Source organism: Lissotriton helveticus, chromosome 3_1, assembly GCF_964261635.1.
Source record: "Lissotriton helveticus chromosome 3_1, aLisHel1.1, whole genome shotgun sequence".
Taxonomy (NCBI): domain Eukaryota; kingdom Metazoa; phylum Chordata; class Amphibia; order Caudata; family Salamandridae; genus Lissotriton; species Lissotriton helveticus.
Window position 1 is genome coordinate 925022946 of NC_136061.1, and position 16574 is coordinate 925039519.

The 16574-nt window shown below is 46.8% G+C and overlaps 1 protein-coding gene across 3 annotated transcripts in view; it reads left to right on the top strand.

Annotated features, from left to right (window-relative positions):
* SRRM1 (serine and arginine repetitive matrix 1) overlaps positions 1-16574 on the top strand; it is an 836097-nt gene that overhangs the window by 332614 nt on the left and 486909 nt on the right. For all 3 annotated transcript variants that reach the window (XM_078681268.1, XM_078681269.1, XM_078681270.1), the window contains one exon: positions 11995-12087. In XM_078681268.1, the coding sequence (XP_078537394.1) occupies positions 11995-12087 (93 nt within the window). The remainder of the gene's footprint in view (positions 1-11994; positions 12088-16574) is intronic.

A 16574-nucleotide genomic window follows, 5' to 3' on the forward strand; every position in this document is an offset into this window, starting at 1 on the left:
CAGGCTGTGCTTCGCACTCTTTTTCAATAAGGTGAGCCTCTGTCTTCCCTCCTCCATTATGGGAAGTTTTCTGCAGATATTACTGCTTTCTATTCCATATTCAAGCATGTGAATCTATGAAAGACACCCTAATACTGGAGAAGAACAATTGTTACTTACCTGTAAACAGGTGGTTCTCCAGTATTGGTGTCTTTCATAGATTCACATGCGACCCACCCTTCCTCCCATCAGAGGCTCTCTTCTCCTCATAGACTCTGTGGTCACTCTTGTGCTACGAAAATCTGAGGTGCTGAGCTCTGAGGAGAAGGTTCTGGAGGGCTGCTGGCGCCTGATTGGCTACAGTTTGGACCAACATAATGACAGAAATAGGTCTTCAGAGATTTCATTTGTATGTACGTGTGTGTGTGTGTGTGTGTATATATATATTTTTATATATATATATATATATATATATATATATATATATATATATATATATATATATATTCACTAAAAAAACATAGGTTTCAGGCCTTCTATAGTTAGGAATTAGCATTTAAAAAACCTTTAAAATTCACTCAAAAAACTATAAGTTTTAGGGGTGTTATAGTTAGCTGGACATTTCACTCGTACAAAACCATTGAAATTGCTCCTATATAGTTAGTTGTACTAACTATATTTCGCGCACCCGCAATCCACTGCTGATGATGTCACATATTACATCATTCATGATATGGTCAGTGACATCACTGATGACATCTCAAATGACATCACTGATGACATCATCCAGTGAATGTGGTTTGCTTTGTTATTTAAATATGCATTATATATATATAGCAATTTGCATTGAAGAATGAGTGGATATATAAAAATAAACATTTGGATGGAGAATTTAGTAGCAGTGTAATTGACTGTTTACTTGACCAATTTATAGTGTCTCACTAAATATAGTGGATAGTGACTAAACTGTTTGAATATCTGTATCACTTTGTCAGTTGTTGTGTAAACTGGTTCTCCAGTTGGTTACTAGCTATGTGAAAGTCTATATTAGGTATTGATTAGTTAACTGAGTATTTGTATGGGAGAGTGAATGTGTGTGTGGTTCAGTGGGGGGTGTGTGACTGCCCAAAGATGTGTGAATAGTTGATTTACTAGATATATGAAGTTAAAACTACATGTTCTAACAGTTGTTTGGGTGAGTGAATATCTTTATGGGTGTGGTGATGAGCAAATATATTTCTCAATGGTACATGTCCAACAAACTAGAAAAATAAAAGGCAGTGTATGTGTCAGTTGTATATAAATAAGTATACATAAGACTCAATGATTGTGTGAGTGACTGTATGGATAACTTTATACTTGTAATAAGGATTTTATAATTCACTAAGTATGACTTACTATCTAAATGAATAGATGAAGTTGTGTTTTTATAAGTGTGTAGCTAAGTAAATATGTAAGTATGATCCATTGTTTGCATAAATGAGTACGATGACTTCATATGTGAATAGGATGTGTGCTGGTGTGTAATGTCTCTAGGTGTATAAGTATTTTTGATGGTGTTCTATTGTTCATTGACAGCATGTATGAGTGAATCTACAGGTAAGTGATTAGATGTGTGTATACATCTATGAATCACTGAGTGGGTTTTTAGATACTTGTATTGCTGTAACAATGGATTCAAATATGATACTCTGTATTTTACAAAGAGTGATGAAAGATTTTACTAGTGTATGAAAAGGTGTATGTGATTGTCACGTGGATGATCTCATCAGTGATGTCATTTGAGATGTCATCAGTGATGTCACTGACCATGTCATTAATGATGTAATATGTGACATCATCAGCAGTGGATTGCGGGTGCGCGAAATATAGTTAGTACAACTAACTATATAGGAGCAATTTCAATGGTTTTGTATGAGTGAAATGTCCAGCTAACTATAACACCCCTAAAACTTATAGTTTTTTGAGTGAATTTTAAAGGTTTTTTAAATGCTAATTCCTAACTATATAAGGCCTGAAACCTATGGTTTTTTCAGTGAATTTCAAAGGTTTTTTAAATGCTAATTCCTAACTATATAAGGCCTGAAAGCCCACCAGGAATCTCCAGTATGTGCCAGGGGACTGGCATTGCAGAGAGGTGTAATGAAGCCGCGCCCCTTTTTACACCTCTCTGCAACGCAGCCCCCATGCATGTTTGAAGAGGGGGAACTAATTCCCCTTGCATACTGGGGGTCCCTGGGGGCCAACTAGCCCACCTGGAACCTCCAGTATGCGCCAGGGGGCTGCATTGCACAGAGGTGTAATGAGGCTATGCCCCTTTTTACACCTCTCTGCAACGCAGGCCACTGGCACGTTTGCAGAGGGGGGGACTAATTCCCCATGCATACTGGGGGTCCCTGGGTCATATCTGCCCAAACGCCGAAATTCCGAACGATTGAAAATGACTTTTCTTGAGAAACTTTTGGATTTGGACTATCATGTCCTATACTTTGGAATTTTTGAAAGACTGACTTTGAGGATGCTATAAATTACTCAAGTCTGCCCGAATTGTGTGGGTAAAATTGATACCTAGTCAATTTGAATAAGAATGTACTTACATCTCGTCTAACATTTGGAAGAAATATCTAGTTATATGACAACAGGATACTGACATAACTTGAAGGAAATAAGAAAGCCCTGAAGAAGTTCTGTTGTACAGAACGAAACGCGTTGGCTGGCTGTGGTACATAAACGTAAGGAAAATAAAAGCATTTGAATATACACCAAGATTCAGCGCTTCAATAAGGACTCTAAGTGATATGATTTGATTGGACTTATTGTGCAAGTGGTGCTGTGCCAAACTTTGGAATATTCTCCACTACTCTCTACTACTTACTCTCTACTACTCTCTACTACTCCACTACTCTCTAATACCCACTCTCTACTACTCATTCTCTTCTACTCTACTACTCTCTCTCTACTACTCACTCCCTACTACTCACTATCTACTACTCACTACTACTCTCTTTCTACTACTCACTCTTCACTACTCACTCTCTACTACTCTCTACTACTCACTCTCTACTTCTCACTCTACTACTCTCTATTACTCTCTCTACTACTCTCTACTACTCACTGTACTAACTCTTTACTACTCACTCTCTACTACTCACTCTCTACTACTCACTCTCTACTACTCACTCTCTACTACTCACTCTACTACACTCTCTCTACTACTCTCTCTCTACTACTCTCTCTCTCTACTACTCTCTCTCTACTACTCTCTCTCTCTACTATCTCTCTACTACTCACTCTCTACTACTCACTCTCTACTACTCACTCTCTACTACTCACTCTCTACTAGTCACTCTACTCTCTCTACTACTCTCTCTCTACTACTCACTACTACTCACTACTACTCACTCTACTACTCACTACTATTCTCTTTCTGCTACTCACTCTACTACTCTACTACTCTCTTACTCACTCTCTACTACTCTCTACTACTCACTCTTTACTACTCTCTACTACTCACTCTTTACTACTCTCTACTACTCACTCTCTACTGCTCTCTACTGCTTACTCTCTACTGCTTACTCTACTGCTTACTCTCTACTACTCTCTCTACTACTCACTCTCTACTACTCTCTACTACTCACTCTACTATTCACTCTACTACTCACTCTCAGCTTCTCACTCTACTACTCTCTACTACTCTCTACTACTCTCTCTACTCTCTCTACTCTCTATTACTCACTCTCTACTCTCTACCTCTCTCTACTTCTCTCTCTACTAGTCTCTACCTCTCTACTAGTCTCTACCTCTCTACTAGTCTCTACACCTCTACCTCTCTCTACACGCACATATACACACATATATATATATATATATATATATATATATATATAAATATATATGCATATGCATTTATATATATATATATATGTGTGTGTGTATATATATATATATATAAACATATATAATCTGCATATCTATATAAATACAAATATAAATGCATGCATACATATACATATATGCATACATATGCATGTTATTTACATGAAAGTTTTAAAAACACTAATAAAAGCAAAGCTAAAAAGCCACCTCATTACAAACAGAATGGCTTTAACTTAAACGAGGGCGAGATCTATTGCTTTTTCAATGCTTGTTTACTTTGGTTCCATCAAGAAGACATTTTGATGTGTCACACATTTGCCATAAATTCTGAATGTTAGCACTCTAGTTGCTCATTAGATCACTGTAGTAAAGCTACTGCTCACCAGGGAAGTCTGCTGCTGGTGTTCAAAGTGCATGTTTCAGTCTGCATGTCAGAATTTTTTTATGAAATAGAAGAGGATTTGAGAAGTCACTCAAAATGTGCCCTAATTTTTCTTTCTGAAGCACTAATCATACTTTCTATGGCAAAATGAGCCCCCTCATGTTCCTTTTTAAATTAAATGTTTTCAGACTTACCACTTCATTCCAAACAAGATGGCTTCTGGTGTGCCATACTTTTGTCATAAGTAAGACTGTTAGCGCTCTAGTTGGTCTTTAGAACACTCTGGGACATTCTGTAATTGGGCTATACTTGGGCTACATCTGGGTGGTAGTTGGGCCACATTTGGGCTCCTTTGTCTCTGGTGGCCATCTTGGGAGACTGCATGTCAGAATTTTTTAATGAAATAGAAGAGGATTTAAGAAGTCACTCAAAATGTGCCCTAATTTTTCTTTCTGCAGCACTAATCATACTTTCTATGGCAAAATATACCCCCTCATTTTGTTCCTTTTTAAATTAAATGTTTTAAGAGTTACCACTTTATTCCAATCAAGATGGCTTCAGGTGTGCCATACCTTTGTAATAAGTAGGACTGTTAGCGCTCTAGTTGTTCTTTAGAACACTCTGGGACATTCTGTCATTGGGCAATACTTGGGCTTCATCTGGGTGATATTTGGGCTACATTTGGGCTCTTTTGTCTCTGGTGGCCATCTTGGGAGACTGCATGTCAGAATTTTTTAATGAAATAGAAGAGGATTTGAGAAGTCACTCAAAATGTGCCCTAATTTTTCTTTCTGCAGCACTAATCATACTTTCTATGGCAAAATATACCCCCTCATTTTGTTCCTTATTAGGGCTCGCCTGCTGATGCGCTTGCGCATAGCTAGCGAAGCTCTATAGTGGCTTATCCAGAGTTTAACCACTGGCGATTCCATGCAGTGCATGTGTGCTTTTTAGGTCATAGCTAAAAAGCGCGTGCACAACGCCACCAGCCGCCTGCCTGCCTCGCATTACCACATCAAAGGCAGCCCAGCCTCCCTCCCACAAGCTTCTCAGCGTGCGCTCTGCATTTCTACTCCCAGCGCATTTCTCATCCCCTAATTATTCACGGCCGGCTATACTTTCAGTTTCACGGCCGCCAGGCCGTGTCTCCTTTTATGCTCTCTGATGCTTGTTTTTTTTATATTGCAGCCTAACCATCTCGCACGCTGCTCTTGAAACAATAACCGTTGTTGGTCATGATATAATTAAACGCTCTAATTATTTTATCAGGGCCACACAGAATGTTATATTTTATATTGCAGCCTAACCATCTCGCACGCTGCTCTTGAAACAATAACCGTTGTTGGTCATGATATAATTAAACGCTCTAATTATTTCATCAGGGCCACACAGAATTTTATAAAGTCTTTTGCTGGCATTTTCGTTTTATGCTGATTGCTATTTTACACCTTTCACATGCTGGCGATTTGCTTCAAAGGAATACATTCATCCTGAATTTCCGTTACTAGAGCTTTCTCCTCTTCTGCTATATGTGGGTTTTAGTTGAATTTCATTGATCTCTTTTACTAATGATTTATAAAAAGTGCGAGATTGTTACACAAATGTTTTTGTTTGAATTGTGTTTGAAACCAAATAGGAAAACATTTAAGTTTATTGTATCTGAAAATAAAGCTTGCAGGCTTATATTAATCTACTGCACTTCCCACCATCACAAAACAGTAAACTGCCTTTGTATTTACTGCGCTCTCAATTTAGTTTCAACCAATGCATGTTATCCACACAGCTCCACCGATGCACCCACAACACAGCTCAACCGAGGCACCCACCTCACAGCTCTACCGATGCACCCACCACACAGCTCCACCGATGCACCAACTAAGCTCCACCGATGCACCCACCACACAGCTCCACCAATGCACCCACTAAGCTCCACCGATGCACCCACCACACAGCTCCACTGATGCACCCACCACCACCGATGCACCCACCACACAGCTCCACCCACACAGCTCCACCGATGCACCCACCACCCAGCTCCACCGATGCACCCACCACACAGCTCCACCTACACAGCTCCACCAATGCACCTACCACCCAGCTCCACCGATGCACCCACCACACAGCTCCACCGCCACAGCTCCACCGATGCACCCACCACACAGCTCCACCGATGCACCCACCACACAGCTCCACCGATGCACCCACCACACAGCTCCACCGATGCACCCACCACACAGCTCCACCGATGCTCCAACTAAGCTCCACCAAGGCACCCACTAAGCTTCACCGATGCACCCACCACACAGCTTCACCGATGCACCCACCACAGAGCTCCACCGAGGCACCCACCACACAGCTCCACCGATGCACCCACCACACAGCTCCACCGATGCACCCACCACACAGCTCCACCGATGCACCCACCACGCAGCTCCACCAATGCACCCACCACACAGCTCCACCGATGCACCCACCACACAGCTCCACCTACACAGCTCCACTGATGCACCCACCAGCTCCACCGATGCACCCACCACACAGCTCCACCGCCACAGCTCCACCGATGCACCCACCACACAGCTCCACCGATGCACCCACCACACAGCTCCACCGATGCACCCACCACACAGCTCCACCGATGCTCCAACTAAGCTCCACCAAGGCACCCACTAAGCTTCACCGATGCACCCACCACACAGCTTCACCGATGCACCCACCACAGAGCTCCACCGAGGCACCCACCACACAGCTCCACCGATGCACCCACCACACAGCTCCACCGATGCACCCACCACGCAGCTCCACCAATGCACCCACCACACAGCTCCACCGATGCACCCACCACACAGCTCCACCTACACAGCTCCACCTACACAGCTCCACTGATGCACCCACCACACAGCTCCACTGATGCACCCACCACACAGCTCCACTGATGCACCCACCACACAGCTCCACTGATGCACCCACCACACAGCTCCACCGAGGCACCCACCACACAGCTCCACCGATGTACACAGCTCCACCGATGCAGCCACCACACAGCTCCACCGATGCAGCCACTACACAGCTCCACCGATGCAGCCACCACACAGCTCCACCGATGCAGCCACCACACAGCTCCACCGATGCAGCCACCACACAGCTCCACCGATGCACCCACCACACAGCTCCACCGATGCAGCCACCACACAGCTCCACCGATGCACCCACCACACAGCTCCACCGATGCACCCACCACACAGCTCCACCGATGCACCCACCACACAGCTCCACCGATGCACCCACCACACAGCTCCACCGATGCACCCACCACACAGCTCCACCGATGCACCCACCACACAGCTCCACCGAGGCACCCACCACACAGCTCCACCGAGGCACCCACCACACAGCTCCACCGAGGCACCCACCACACAGCTCCACAGATGCACCCACCACACAGCTCCGCCGATGCCCCCACCACACAGCTGCGCCGAGGCACCCACCACACAGCTCCACCCACACAGCTCCACTGATGCACCCACCACCCAGCTCCACCGATGCACCCACCACACAGCTCCACCCACACAGCTCCACTGATGCACCCACCACCCAGCTCCTCCGATGCATCCACCACACAGATCCACCTACACAGCTCCACCGATGCACCCACCACACAGCTTCACCCACACAGCTCCACTGATGCACCCACCACCCAGCTCCACCGATGCACCCACCACACAGCTCCACTGATGCACCCACCACCCAGCTCCACCGATGCATCCACCACACAGCTCCACCTACACAGCTCCACCGATGCACCCACCACCCAGCTCCACCCACACAGCTCCACTGATGCACCCACCACCCAGCTCCACTGATGCACCCACCACCCAGCTCCACCGATGCACCCACCACACAGCTCCACCCACAGAGCTCCACTGATGCACCCACCCCCCAGCTCCACCGATGCACCCACCCCCCAGCTCCACCGATGCACCCACCACACAGCTCCACTGATGCACCCACCTCCACCGATGCACCCACCACACAGCTCCACCTACACAGCTCCACCAATGCACTCAGCTCCACCGATGCACCCACCACACAGCTCCACCGATGCACCCACCACACAGCTCCACCGATGCACCCACCACACAGCTCCACCGAGGCACCCACCACACAGCTCCACCGATGCACCCACCACACAGCTCCACCGAGGCACCCACCACACAGCTCCACAGATGCACCCACCACACAGCTCCACAGATGCACCCACCACACAGCTCCACAGATGTACCTATTACACAGCTCCACAGATGCACCCATTACACAGCTCCACCGAAGCACCCACCACACAGCTCCGCCGATGCACCCACCACACAGCTGCGCCGAGGCACCCACCACACAGCTCCACCCACACAGCTCCACCGATGCACCCACCACCCAGCTCCTCCGATGCACCCACCACACAGCTCCACCGATGCACCCACCACACAGCTCCACCCACCCAGCTCCACCGATGCACCCACCACCCAGCTCCACCGATGCACCCACCACCCAGCTCCACCGATGCACCCACCACACAGCTCCACCCACACAGCTCCACTGATGCACCCACCACCCAGCTCCACCGATGCACCCACCACACAGCTCCACCCACACAGCTCCACTGATGCACCCACCTCCACCGATGCATCCACCACACAGCTCCACCTACACAGCTCCACCGATGCACCCACCACCCAGCTCCACCGATGCAGCCACCACACAGCTCCACCGACACAGCTCCACTGATGCGCCCAGCTCCACCGATGCGCCCAGCTCCACCGATGCACCCACCACACAGCTCCACCGACACAGCTCCACCGATGCACCCACCACACAGTTCCACCGATGCACCCACCACACAGTTCCACCGATGCACCCACCACACAGCTCCACCGAGGCACCCACCACACAGCTCCACCGATGCACCCACCACACAGCTCCACCGAGGCACCCACCACAGAGCTCCACCAAGGCACCCACCACAGAGCTCCACCGAGGCACCCACCACAGAGCTCCACCGAGGTACCCACCACAGAGCTCCACCGAGGCACCCACCACACAGCTCCTCCGATGCACCCACCACACAGCTCCACCGATGCACCCACCACACAGCTCCACTGATGCACCCACCACACAGCTCCACTGATGCACCCACCACACAGCTCCACTGATGCACCCACCACACAGCTCCTCCGAGGGACCCACCACACAGCTCCACCGATGCACCCACCACACAGCTCCACCGATGCAGCCACCACACAGCTCCACCGACACAGCTCCACCGATGCACCCACCCCCCAGCTCCAACGATGCACCCACCACACAGCTCCACCGACACAGCTCCACCGATGCACCCACCACACAGCTCCACCGATGCACCCACCACACAGCTCCACCGATGCACCCACCACACAGCTCCACCGATGCCCCCACCACACAGCTCCACCGAGGCACCCACCACACAGCTCCACCGATGCACCCACCACACAGCTCCACCGATGCACCCACCACACAGCTCCACAGATGCACCCACCACACAGCTCCACAGATGCACCCACCACACAGCTCCACAGATGCACCCACCACACAGCTCCACAGATGCACCCACCACACAGCTCCACAGATGCACCCACCACACAGCTCCACCGATGCTCCAACTAAGCTCCACCAATGTTCCCACCACACAGCTCCACCAATGCACCCACCACACAGCTCCACCAATGCACCCACTAAGCTTCACCGATGCACACACCACTCGGCGCAACCACAGCATCACTCGGCGCCAACACAGCATCACTCAGCACCACACAGCATCACTCAGCACCACACAGCATCACTCAGCACCAACACAGCATCACTCAGCACCAACACAGCATCACTCAGCACCAACACAGCATCACTCAGCACCAACACAGCATCACTCAGCACCAACACAGCATCACTCAGCACCAACACAGCATCACTCAGCACCAACACAGCATCACTCAGCACAGCATCACTCAGCACCAACACAGCATCACTCAGCACCAACACAGCATCACTCAGCACCAACACATCATCACTCAGCAACAACACAGCATCACTCAGCGCAACCACAGCATCACTCAGCGAAACCACAGCATCACTGGTTCAAATATGTTCTTTCAATGTTTCAAGCTGTTTTCAAGCTTTCACGCTTTATTACAAATCACAAAAAGATGTTTATATTTCACTTCCGTTCTTGGATTTTCGTCACAATAAAAAAACACTGAACATAATCTTCACAAAAGTTATTTACAAAAGTTTAAGCTATTGCCATTACAAATTGAATAAATTATTTAAGTATTATTTAAAAAAATAAAATCCATTGTTATTTGTAATATCAATACATCTAAGTCACGTAAATACAAAACACGTTGCATTACAAATGCTATAGGTGTCACATTTGCAAAAGTTATAACTATTGGCATTGTAAATGACAGCTATTAATTTAACTATTTTAAAAAATAACACCTAAATTTAAAAAAAATCATTTATAAGACCAATAGCTCAAACTTTCCTAATGCGAGCCCTATTGCATTGCCAATGCTTGTTAAATTAAATGTTGTAAGAGTTACCACTTTATTCCAATCAAGATGGCTTCTGGTGTGCCATACCTTTGTAATAAGTAGGACTGTTAGCGCTCTAGTGGTTCTTTAGAACACTCTAGGAGGCTGCAGTAGAACACAAAGGAATCAACTGACAGTCTCTGTCCTTGTTGGATGTACATGTTTTACTGAGAATGTCAGACTTCATTCTCACATGACTGAGAAAGATAATGTGAATTTACAGAAAATATGCTTTCAGTTTAGCTTATAGATCCCCTTCCAAACCACTGTGGGAAAAGCATGAGATAATAGTTTTCTTTCAAACATGATTCATGATATCCCAGCAGAAGGCTTTTTCACATGGTAAAATCACCTTAGAACACACCACAATTCCTAAAATGAGTATGGTACCATCAACAAATGATTTATAATGTAACTAAAGTCCTAGAACCCTCTATTAACTACAATGCTTTTTAATGAGGTGCTATCATGTATATTGGTCCCAAGATGGCTGCCAACACTTCTTGGATGAAGTGCTGACAGTCAATCAGATCTCACGATGAGATGTGTGGTTAGACTCCGCCCAGATATATATGTGGTTTTGAAGTTAATTTTCATAAAAACCACTGGAGCAATTTTCACCAAATATAGTAAAGGCACTTTTGCGTACCAGTCCCTACAATTTTGCCAAGTTTGGTGTAATTCTGTTCAGCTGTTCGGGCTGTAGCCTTGTCAGAACGTCCTATGGAAATTAACATGGGGAAAACACGTTTTGGGACTCCCCTTTTTTCTCAGCCCCCACTTCACAAATCTCCCCAAAACTTTCAGGGAAGGAGCGCAGCGGAGCTGGCCAAAATTTTGGAAAATTACACGCAAATTCCTCAACAGGCGCCAAAGTTGTTCCCAATAGAATGTTGCGGATTTCCTATGGTAGCTAGGTCCTAACTATATATACCTACTGGCTATCGCCAGCAGGTAATATATATATATATATATATATATATATATATATATATATATATATATATATATATGTATATATATATATATATATATATATGTGTGTGTGTGTATATGTATTACGTATGTATGTATCGGTTCATTTGTTCAAAATGTGTTCAAATGCAAAGTTTTGATATGCATTCACTTGTTTTGTAGAAGATGACAAAGGGAGTAGAATGGCAGCTGCAGATTCAGTGCAACAAAGACGCCAGTATAGACGACAAAATAGGCAATCTTCATCTGGTACAGGTAATGCAGAGCATTTCTAATATCATTTTAGTTGGATTGTATACACATTATAAATATATCCACGTAGTGTCAATAACTTTTTTTGCATAGTACTCTTATGTTCTCCTCTAGATGCGCATCTTTTGCATTCGTAAGCACAGTTTTTTGGGGGTTTTAAAAAAAATGTTTATGGCAGTTATATATATTATGTGAATTTGAGCAAATTACAATACCTCTTCTGACATAAAAATCAGACCTGACATTTTTTAGAGGCAAGGAGGTCATGACTTCCCCGAATCCTAGCATAGTGCAAGGATACAAACCTGGTTCTCCAGTTTCAAAGTCAGTAGCTCTAGCTGTAAGATCACATCCCTGCATGCAAATGATCCAGGAGCACTTTTTAGTAAAAAAAAAAAAATGCCAATTTCTGTAAAAAATAAAAAAACTTTTGACAGCCTATAAAAAGCTTTATAGGTAATTTGACCTAATTCCTTTAAAAGAAGCCAATTTAAAAAGGCAGAAAAATTTCACTATCTTCAGTATAGTGTCATGAAAACTTTCACAAATAAGAACAAAGTAACCTAATAGACTGCAATGTAAAAGGCTGGAAAACTATTTCAGTGGCAGTTGAACTAGTTCTTTCTTCCAGCTCCTGGTGACACGATCCTGGCGCACTGAGCTTGGCCTTTTTTGGCTACTTTCTCTTTAGCAGTCCTTTCAAACCTTTTGAAAACTACTTTAACTACGTCTTTAGGGACAGAATATAGTTTATTTTCCCCTTGGAAATTCCAGTGAGCAAACATGTTGACACTGCATGTTCAATAGTTGCGAAAAGATTGAGCCACAGTTCTCCCTATTCTAGGAACATGCCCTGTGCAACCTCCGTGTGTAACTGCCACTCGTAGTCTGGTCAGCATTAACGGGTGAGCTCTTCGGCCCAGATGTTTAGAAATCCCACCAGGTTATTCACCAACAGAGAAATTCTCTAGTGAGCCAGCCATTGAGCCTCTTGACACATGACTCAAGACTCCACCTCTCTCTACTTGTTTCAGTACCACGTCAGTGGTGTCGTTCGTGAGCACTTTCACTAGCATTCTTTTAATAATGGGCAGGAAGGTCTTCTACACCAAGTGAATTGTTTTCTCAAGCAAATTGAAGTGGAGTTGAGCTTCAGCTGGAGACCGGAGGCCTCGGATTCCTACCTCTCCCAGATGGCCTCCCCAACCCAGGACCAATGCATCGGTCTTCACTGTTGTAGGAAGCTGGCTCTATGTTATATACCAATAATTGGTTATATTGTGTAAAGAGTCCAGAGATTCCCCAGAAGTGTACAGGGCTCAATGTAAACTCAAAGTGCTTTATTTGGGGTAGTGTGGGTGAGCACTCACAGAGGAGTGTGAGACATTTGTTATACACACAGGGATTATTAAGTGACACACCACTCAAACTGGAGATCCACACCAATTTTAGAAAAATAAGCTTCTTTCTAGATTTATTTTAAGAATGAGATTTATGTTAAAAAGTTAGTACGTTTTTCAATAAAAATACTTTTCACTTTAAAAAGTAGAAGTTTAGTGCAATTTTTCAGTTCAACAATGTTAACCTATGGGAGGAAAACAAGAATGCAGATTTGCAGGTAAGTACATGTGGTACAAATCCAGTCTTTGGGGTCGGTGGCCAACACCAGGTAAGGTTCAAGTTAGCACCAAAATTGCACCACCAGCGGCACAGGGGCCGCCGACTGCAGAGGTCAAATTCGGAGTTGGGTGCCCAATGTTAACCAATAGAGACAAAGGGTGACCGAAGAGGCGTTGTTTACAGGTAAGTAAAAGCGATGTTTGGCGTCAAGCTCCAGGGGTTTAGACAAGCACTGAGGGGGCTACAGTGCAGCACCAAACCTACACCCTCAGCGGCACATGGGCGGCCGGGTGCAGTGTGCCTGTGAGAAAGTGCCTTCTTTCTTGCATGGGTATGCCCCCACTTTTTGCTGAATTGCTGATGTGCTTTGACTGCGTGTGCCCTGGGCTCCTGCCAAACAGGTGCCCAGGGCCTGTGTTTCTTCCCTAAAACTGTGTTGAACCTAAAACCCAATTGGCATCTCTGGCCACCTGTCAGCCCCTAGTAAATGGTACCCTGGGCATGGTGACCAGAGAAGACCCCTAAGGGCAGCAGCACTCATTGTGCCATCCCTTAAGGGGCCCTGTACCCTGACACCCACATACTGCCTTTGCAGGCTGAGTGTCTTGGTGCAGAACAAACCACAGAGGCGACATGGCACACATCCCTGTGTGCCATGCCCACAAGCTCACTGCCCTGGCATCCATCAGTCACCCCTCTGGCTGGGTGCCCTATGCCAGGGGTGTGGGCACAGGTGCATGAGCCCTGTGCCCCTACAGTACCCAGGGCCATTCCTGGGCACTGTAAGTGCAGTGCTGCCATTAAGAGTATGTGGTGCTGGGAGGTCGTCATTACGAACTCCACAGCACCATGATGGCTTAACTGAAGACTGAGAAGTTTGATATCAAACTTCTTAGCACATTAAACCCGCACTAATGCCAGTGTTGGATTTAATGTAAAATGCACGACAGAGGACATCTTAGAGATGCCCCCTGATACCTAACCAACTCCCAGTGTCCTGACTGTGTGGCTGCCACCACCAGACATGTTTCTCGACCCCTGGGTTGAGAGCCTGCCGCTCTCGGGGGCCTGAAACAATGCACCTCCTGGGACGAGGTGCCAGGCCTCCTCCCCCAGGATAAGCAGGGGAAGCTTCAAAGGCATACCGCCTTTGTGAGCTTCTCCAGGCCACTTGCTGTACTCCGCAACTGGCCCCCACCGGTTCTGACCCCCACTCTGGTGGGAAGAACGGCGGGAAACCCTAAGTGAGGAAAGGGGGTGTGCCAGCCTATGCCAACCCCACCCCTCAGGTGGGAGAGGCAAAGTGAATTACGACTCCAGGCTCCGGCCATCTTGAAGATGGGGAGCCCTGCCCAATCACAGCTAGGGTCCTGCCCTCCTCCCACAGGAGAGGAGCAGGCACGGGGGTGTACCCACCCCAAGCCAGGGACCCATTGGTCCCTGCCCTTGCCCTACCTGTAACACCCCTAAATTTAGTATTGGGGGGACCCTGAACCTTCCTTCCTCAGATCCCGATTGCAACAAGAAGGACAAGAAACAAGAAGACCTGCCTTGCAGCTGCTAACAAAAGGACGATGCCCACTGACTTGGTCCCAGAGCTTTACAAGCCTGTTGATCCTTGAACCTACTCCTGCGAAACTCCGGTGTCTCCTGCGGACAGCAACCTCGAAAACCCCGGAGGACCTGCCTGCCTTGAACCTTCCAACAGACTGGGACTCCCACGAGCAGTGGCTCTGCTCAAACAGCAATACCCCTGGTGCCAGCCAGGAACCGGGATTCCAGCCCACTCTGAACCCGCCGAGCCTGGCCTGTGCCTAAGTGAACCAAGACCACGACGACGTCCCCCCGACGCCTGTGACCCGAAGTACAGTGCCCAAAGACCCTCCTCGACAAACCAGATGACGCCTGCAGCCTTAGAACCAGGGACCCCTCCAACCGCGACCAGCTGAGGGTAAAAATTCCTGATGCCAAAAGACACCCCTGCTTCCGGCACCCCCGGCGCCTTACTTTGGGGTACCTACCTCTTCTCCAAGATCCCAACTTACCTCTTGAAGTGGTGGTCGCACCTGAAGAATCTCCGCCCGAGCCTGCAGCCTTTGTTCACATTTTAACTTTCCCATTGGATAACATTGAGCGCCCGATGGCTCAAAAGCACCCTGCACCCAGCCGCCCGAGTGCCGCTGAAAGTGCAACTACTCCCCTACTGTACTTCCCCCACTTGCCCTGAGTAAGTGACCAGGAGCTCTGCTCCCACAGCTGTGTGGCCTGCTTGCTTGCAGCCACCAACCAAAGGCCCCCTACCCTCCATTGGATTGCATTGGGCCTACTCTCTCTGCACCCGGCTGCCCCTGTGCAGCTGAGGGTGTAACTGCTGTTCCTTTCCGACCCTGGGAGACCCCTGAGTCTATGCTCCGAACCATAACTATACCAGTCGAGTACTTACCTAATAGCCTATAACTCATTTACCTTCCATAGGTTAACATTGACTGGTTTTCACTTGAAATATCTTTTAAGTGCGGAGTTTTGAAACTTTAAAATATTCATCTAAAATCAGCCAAATAACGAATTCCGAATTACTCACCTGTGATCAGGAGAGAAGCCAGTACTGTACCTTTTAGCCCAGTACTGAAACGCAAAAGTAATCCGGACTGTACCTGCCAGTTACCTGCATTTTCTTCCATTGGAAACCATTGACTGATTTTCTGTGAAATTTCTTCTAATTGTCGATTTTTGCAAACTACAAATATTATTTAAAAAAACGTACCAAGTACCAAAACGGAATTGCTTATCTGTCTTAGGTAGAGGTCCCAATACTGAACCTAGGAGTCCAGTACTGGATTACAAAAGTAACGAGAACCTACTTTACCTGT